We start from the raw sequence: 7,725 nt of genomic DNA, 5'->3' as shown, positions 1-7,725 counted from the left end.
GCTTAGTAGGGCCGCGACCGCGTGGTGCGCCGGTGCCGCGTAGCGCGCAGTGAAGAGGCCGCGCAGCTCCTCCCAAGATGTCACCGTGGATCCGGGGAGGTTGAGTAGCCAGGCGCGCGGCGCGCCGGTGAGGGCCATGGGAAACCAGTTGGCCATGATCTTATCGTCGCCCCCGGCCTCGAGGACGGCCTCCTCATATGCCAGCAGGAAAGCTGACGGGTCCGCCGCGCCGTCGTAGGCGGTGGCATCTCCGGCTTGAACTTGGACGGCCACTGCACCTGCCGCAAGGCGGGGGGCAGGGCTCGGAGCCCCCTGGCCCCGTCGTCGGTGTCTGCCGTCGGTGCCGGGAACGGGACGCCTGCCATGAGGGTGGGGCGCGGTGGTGGCCGAGCGCAGATCGACGGAAGGAAAGCTACGGCGCACTCCTACTTGGCGCGTCAAATGTCGGATCACAGGTTCCGGCAAAACCCTATAGGTTCGAACACTGGGGTGCGCGTGAAGTTCTTTCCCTACCGATCTACGTCCAAGCTTTGCTAAGATCTCAAGGACTAACTCGACGAACTCGCAACACAAAGAACACGAGATTTATACTGGTTCGGGCCACCGTTGTGGTGTAATACCCTACTCCAGTGTGGTGGTGGTGGATTGCCTCTCGGGCTGAAGATGAACAGTTACAAGGGGAAGAACAGCCTCCCGAGGTTGAGGTGTTCTTGTGCTCTGTGTGTGGGTGAGGATGATCTTAGCCAGTTGCCTGAGGCTCCGTCCCCTCCTACTGTGCTGGCTAGTCCTATTTATAGAGGCTCCGGTCCTCTCCCCAAATATTGAGCGGGAAGGGAGCCAACAACGGCCAATTTGAAAGGGGACAGTTAGTACAGTTTATCCTGACAAAAGTAGTCTTCGCCTGCCAAAGGCTCTGGTGGTGACGCCGCCTTGGGCTCCATGGTGACCTCCGTCTTGCCGTCCTGCTAGTCTTGGTCTCGTTGCACTGATATGGAAACCTTTGCTTGACGCCTCGGTACTCCGCGTCTGCGCTTGCTTCCTTAGCATCAAAGAGGAAATAAGGACACTGTGCGCGCTGGCGCCCGCCTGGCCTCGGTCGTCATGGCTCACGTCACGAGAACATCGCGAGGTTTGCCTTGCCTTGATCTCTCAGCCCCTCGCGAGCCAACCTGGTGAAGCGCCCCTGAGGAGGTCTTGTGTCGTCCGCCTCGCGAGGCTTGGCCCCTCACGAGGCTTGGCCCCTCACGAGGGTCTTGAATGCTTGTTGGTGAAGATGGCCGTACGGGCCCATCAGCAGAGCCACGCCATGGACCGCAGAGAGGCAAGTCTGAGGACCCCGTTTCCAAAACGCCGCCGACGAGGAGAGCCTGGTGTGGTGGTGGTGGCTCACCGCCTATATCCTCGCCAGGCCGTCACAGAGGAGCATTATTTCGTGGGTAGGCCCACGGCCCACGGGGGGTGGTGTCTGCAGCCGCCTCGTCGGCTCGTCGCCGTCACGACTCTTCCGCGCACCCGCCACGCACGTGCCGCCGGCCATCCTATATAACCCTCGTCGCCGTCACGACTCTTCCGCGCACCCGCCACTCACTCAGCCATCAGCTTCACCCCATCCATGCCCACCGCGGCAGCGATGGCGGGCCAGAAGCAGCCCGCCCTCCCCTTGGTCCTGCGGCCGCTGCTCCTCCACGGCGTCGGCGCCGGGGCCCACCTCCTGCTCGCGCTCGCCGTCGCGGCCCGGCTTCTCTTCGCCTCCGGCCGCCGCGGCAAGGACACGGCCGCCCCGGCCCCGGGGAGAGGCAGTGGCATCCGGTTCCGGTGGGGCCAGGTCGCGGTGCGCGCCACGTGGGCGCTGGCGGCGTCCGAGCTCTTCCTCGCCGCCTACTCGCTCGTCTCGTGGTACCTCGACAACAGCGGCGGCGGCGGGGCCGAGGTCACGGACGCCGCGGCGCGCGCGGTGGCGTGGCTGCTGCTCCCGGCGTACCTGCAGCTCGAGTACCGCGGCCGCGGGGAGGACCGGTTCCCCGCGCCGCTCAGGCTCTGGTGGGCGCTCTTCCTTCTCCTCTCCCTCGTCGCCGTCGCCGTCCACGCCGCGACCAGCCTCTGCTACGGGCTTCCCGTGCCCGCGCTTCCGTGGGCGCGCGACGCCGTCGAGGTCATCGCGGCCGTGGCGCTACTCGTCGCCGGGTTCTCGGCCAAGAGGGCGGCGACGACGGGCGGCTCTGCTTCCGAGGAGCCTCTGCTCAACAGCGCGAGCGACGACACCGTCGATGCTTCCCTCTTCACGAGCGCCGGCTTCCTCAGCGTCCTCACCTTCTCCTGGATGGGCCCCCTGTTCGCCGTCGGCCACAGGAAGACCCTCGGCCTCGACGACGTCCCGGACCTCGATCACGGCGACAGCGTGGCCGGCCTGCTCCCCTCGTTCAAGACGAACCTGGAGGCGCTCGCCAGCTCTGGCTCTGGCCCGAAGTTCACCGCGTTCAAGCTCACCAGGGCCCTTGTGCGCACCGTGTGGTGGCACATCGCGGTGACCGCACTCTACGCGCTCATCTACAACTTGGCCACCTACGTTGGCCCATACCTCATAGACTCCCTGGTGCAGTACCTCAACGGCGACGAGAGGTACGCCGGCAAGGGGAAGCTCCTCGTTGTCACATTCATCGTAGCCAAGGTGTTTGAGTGTTTGTCACAACGGCACTGGTTCTTCCGGCTACAGCAAGCCGGGATACGTGCTCGGTCCGCGCTCGTCTCCGTCGTGTACCAGAAAGGGCTCTCTCTGTCCAGCAGCTCGCGACAGAGCTGCACGAGCGGGGAGATGATCAACATCATCAGCGTGGACGCCGACCGAGTCGGGATCTTCTCATGGTACATGCACGATCCCTGGCTGGTACCTCTCCAAGTAGGCCTGGCATTGTTCATCTTGTACTCCACCCTCGGGGTAGCCTCCCTTGCAGCGCTGGGTGCCACCATTGCGGTCATGCTTGCAAATGTGCCACCGATGAAAATGCAGGAAAAGTTCCAGCAGAAGCTGATGGACTGCAAGGATGTGAGGATGAAGGCGACGTCTGAGATCCTGCGCAACATGAGGATTCTCAAACTGCAGGGGTGGGAGATGAAGTTCTTGTCCAAGATCAATGACCTCAGGACCACAGAGACAAGCTGGCTCAAGAAGTACCTTTACACATGGACCGCGGCCACCTTCGTGTTCTGGGGTGCCCCGACCTTCGTCGCTGTGGCAACCTTTGGAGCTTGCATGCTCCTAGGGATACCATTGGACTCAGGGAAGGTGCTGTCTGCATTGGCCACATTCCGGGTGCTTCAAGAACCAATATACAATCTTCCTGACACAATCTCGATGATGATTCAGACCAAGGTGTCTCTTGACAGGATAGCATCTTTCCTATGCCTTGAGGAGTCGCCGATGGATGCTGTGGAGAGGCTGCCAAGTGGTAGCTCCAATGTTGCAATTGAGGTCAGCAATGGGTGCTTCTCCTGGGACGGCTCACCTGAGCTGCCAACGCTGAAGGACCTGAATTTTCAAGCTCGGCAAGGCATGCATGTTGCTGTCTGTGGGACGGTCGGCTCTGGAAAATCAAGCTTGCTCTCTTGCATTCTTGGTGAGGTGCCAAAGCTATCAGGAGAGGTCAAGACTTGTGGAACAATGGCGTATGTCAGCCAGACGGCATGGATACAGAGTGGCAAAATTCAGGACAACATACTGTTCGGCAAGGAGATGGACAGTGAGAAGTATGATAGGGTCCTTGAGTGGTGTTCGCTGAAGAAAGATTTGGAGATCTTGCCGTTCGGCGACAAGACAGTCATTGGAGAGCGAGGCATCAATCTTAGTGGCGGGCAGAAGCAAAGGATTCAGATAGCCCGAGCTTTGTATCAGGATTCCGACATCTATTTGTTCGATGATCCGTTCAGCGCAGTTGATGCTCATACAGGATCCCACCTTTTCAAGGTATAATACATTCTCTCTTTTTTCAATAGGAGTTTGAGAACACGTTGCTTAAGGTTCCTTCCATTTGTAGGAATGCTTGCTTGGGGCTTTGGCTTCAAAAACAGTGGTTTATGTCACTCACCAGATTGAGTTCCTGCCTGCAGCTGATCTTATTCTGGTGAGAATTTCATTGGCAAATGTTTCATGTAAATTTTATTGCCATAAATTGTTCAGCTCTCCTTATAAGGTAATTTTAATGTAGGTAATGAAAGGCGGGAGAATAGCACAAGCAGGCAAATACAACAATATACTTGGTTCAGGGGAAGAGCTAATGGAACTGGTTGGTGCTCACCAGGATGCTCTCACAGCATTGGATGTTATTGAAGTTGCTAATGGAGGCAGTGAGAAATTATCTTCAAGCCTATCCAGATCACTGTCGTCAGCTGAAGAGAAAGACAAACAAAATGGCAAAGAAGAAGGTGACAAGGTTCAAAGTGGGCAGCTGGTGCAGGAAGAAGAAAGGGAAAAAGGCAGGGTGGGGTTCTGGGTATACTGGAAGTACCTCACATTGGCTTACGGCGGAGCTCTCGTACCATTCGTGTTGATAGCACAGCTACTTTTCCAAGTACTTCAGATTGCTAGCAATTACTGGATGGCGTGGGCTTCCCCTGTATCAGAAGACGCTGAGCCTCCAGTGAGCATGTCGACACTGATCTACGTCTTTGTGGCATTGGCTGTTGCAAGTTCCCTGTGCATCCTCGTAAGGGCATTGTTTGTTGTCACAGCTGCATACAAAACAGCAACTCTGTTGTTCAACAAGATGCATATGGCCATATTCAGAGCTCCTATGTCTTTCTTCGATTCCACTCCAAGTGGGCGCATCTTGAATAGAGTAAGTCATTTGCATCTCCTCAAATTTCCTGGGAAGTTTGATTTGCGTACTTTGAATATTGCTCACTCAAGATTGAACTGCTTAGGCTTCAACTGATCAAAGCGAAGTGGATACATATATCGCTAACCAGATGGGTTATGTTGCGTTTTCCATCATACAACTAGTTGGAATTATTGTGGTGATGTCTCAGGTAGCATGGCAGGTGTTCGTTGTTTTCATTCCTGTAATCATTATCTTCTTGTGCTACCAGGTAATTTAATCTATTTAATATTTATTCTTCATGTTGTTTTAACTGCAAGATCAGCACCTTATTTATACATATATAAAATTTTGCAGCGCTATTACATTGAGACGGCCAGAGAGCTGCAAAGGCTGGTAGGGGTTTGCAAAGCTCCTATCATACAACATTTTGCAGAATCAATTAGTGGATCAACAACCATCAGAAGTTTTGGCAAAGAAGATCAGTTTGTATTAACTAATAGTCATCTAATAGATGCCGACTCTCGACCGAAATTCTACAATGCTGCAGCAATGGAGTGGCTTTGTTTCCGCTTGGATACGCTGTCGTCCTTTACATTTGCATTCGCTTTGATATTTCTGATCAGTCTACCAACTGGTATCATTGATCCAGGTTAGGATGTTACTAGTTTGGAAAAATATTCGAGTGATGGTAGCAGATTAGATGTGACTTGATATGGGCTTGCAACTAAATCTACGTCCTGCTTTCAGGCATTGCTGGTCTCGCAGTCACATATGGGCTTAACTTGAACATGTTGCAAGCATGGGTTGTCCGGAGCATGTGCAATTTGGAGAACAAGATCGTATCAGTAGAAAGAATTCTGCAATACATAAGCATTCCTGAAGAGCCTCCACTTTCAACGTCAGGAGATAAGTTGCCCCATAACTGGCCGTCAGAGGGAGAAATTCAGCTTCGTAATCTCCATGTAAACACCCTTTTCTTTTTCCTCTTGTTTAATTACGTTCTCCTTTTCTTTTACCGTGTTGTTGCACAGAAATTTGATATTTTTGCCATTGTGAGTGAACTATTAGAAATCCAGTCTGATGGGAAACGAATTGCAGATTCAGTGTTTTGTCAAATGAGAAATGAACAATTTATGCTAGATACAGATCCTTTAACTTCTCAACTTTCTGCAGGTGAGGTATGCTCCACAACTACCGTTTGTTCTGAAGGGCCTTTCAGTCACCTTTCCTGGAGGCATGAAGACCGGTATTGTTGGAAGAACGGGCAGTGGTAAATCAACACTCATACAGGCCCTGTTCCGTATTGTCGAGCCTACCGTGGGTCAGATACTGGTAGATGGTGTTGACATCTGCACCATCGGGCTGCATGACCTGAGATCTAGACTTAGCATCATTCCGCAAGATCCGACGATGTTTGAGGGAACTGTGAGGAGCAACCTTGACCCTCTTAACGAATACAACGACGATCAGATCTGGGAGGTAGTTTCGCTTTCACATGCTTCATTTCTTGCCGGTCGTCAAATACTTCCACAGTAGTCAAGAACATGTTGTGGTAGTCTGAATCTTTTGCTCCATTTCAGTCCTTGGATAACTGTCAGCTGGGAGATGAGGTCAGGAAGAAGGAGCTGAAACTCGACTCACCAGGTCTGATGTGTGATATGTTTATTTTCAGTCATGCAGTTGAAAGTCTGAAACTTAATTTGCTCATCTTGTACACATTTCCCAGCATCAGCTTTTTTCTTCCAAGATTCCAAAACTATAACACGTGCTACTGCTTCTGTAATAAACTGAAAAATCATGCTATATTGCCTTGCAGTGATAGAGAATGGAGAGAACTGGAGTGTGGGCCAGCGCCAGCTTGTCTGTCTTGGTAGGGTGATTCTGAAACAAACCAAGATACTGGTTCTGGACGAAGCCACTGCTTCAGTGGATACCGCGACAGACAACATGATTCAGAGAACACTACGTGAGAATTTCTCGGAGGCGACGGTCATCACGATTGCGCATCGGATCACCTCGGTCCTTGACAGCGACATGGTCTTGCTCCTGGACGACGGTCAGCCATCATCCCTCTGAAACAAATCGCGATCGCGCCTTGTTAATTCTTCTAATCCCATGCGTTTGGCATATCTGTTGGTCTGACAAAAACCCTGCTAATCTTTGCAGGTGTGGCCGTGGAGCGTGACTCGCCGGCCAAGCTGCTGGAGCACAAGTCGTCTCTGTTCTCAAAGCTTGTGGCAGAGTACACGATGAGAGCGACGCACACGTAGCGAACGAGTGGATCCGCCAGCTGTTCTTCCACGCCACTGAGGCTTCTGGAGTAGAATCTGGCTGTCGATGATGTTAAACATTGTATATGTGTAGGGATTGTGTGCGTGTAGTGTTTGGTTGTTGTAAATACTGTTAGGCCGAAGAGATGTGATCCAGGTTGTTAGCTAACTTGCGGATCAATCCTTGGCCTAACTCCCGTGTAAATCCTATCGGCCTTGGAGCCGTATATCAACGCACATGCGTCCCTGCTGACGCATACGCTTAAGCCTGGCCTTTTTTCACATGGTTTATACAAAGCTAGCCTCTTCCATCGCATCTAGGTCATGTCGTCTTCAACCTCCATCACCATGGCCGAGCATTCTTTTTGTGGGATTAGAGAGAGGAAAAAGGAATTCATACTTTGAAGATTAATTCTTCCATGATAGAAACCTTGAATGAGCTTGTAAAAATATTGAGCAATTATATCCCAACAAGCTTTAATAAATGTGGCATTAAATTAATTAGGTCCAGAAGCTTTATCAATAGGTACAACTTCATTGAAGAGAAGTTCTTCCAAGCATTGCAACTCACTAGTCTATGATGGCGCGCGTTGCTGCGCTCGTCTATTTGGAATGTTGTGCTCCCTCCGTTCCTAAATATA

General features: G+C 52.7%; 1 protein-coding gene across 1 annotated transcript; it reads left to right on the top strand.

Annotated features, from left to right (window-relative positions):
- Positions 1-1,565: 1,565 nt before the first annotated feature.
- LOC123098315 (ABC transporter C family member 3) lies at positions 1,566-7,353 on the top strand. The gene is made up of 10 exons (XM_044520281.1): positions 1,566-3,961; positions 4,032-4,118; positions 4,203-4,832; positions 4,918-5,082; positions 5,169-5,463; positions 5,562-5,776; positions 5,988-6,293; positions 6,395-6,458; positions 6,631-6,870; positions 6,981-7,353. Exons 1-10 carry the CDS (start codon positions 1,613-1,615, stop codon positions 7,082-7,084), a joined length of 4,455 nt encoding a protein of 1,484 aa, XP_044376216.1. The 5' UTR covers positions 1,566-1,612; the 3' UTR covers positions 7,085-7,353.
- The last annotated feature ends 372 nt before the right edge of the window (positions 7,354-7,725 follow it).

This window comes from Triticum aestivum, chromosome 4D (assembly GCF_018294505.1).
Source record: "Triticum aestivum cultivar Chinese Spring chromosome 4D, IWGSC CS RefSeq v2.1, whole genome shotgun sequence".
In the NCBI taxonomy this organism is placed as follows: domain Eukaryota; kingdom Viridiplantae; phylum Streptophyta; class Magnoliopsida; order Poales; family Poaceae; genus Triticum; species Triticum aestivum.
The sequence above is the reverse complement of the archived record's forward strand: the minus strand, read 5'-3'. Positions and strand labels throughout refer to the sequence as shown.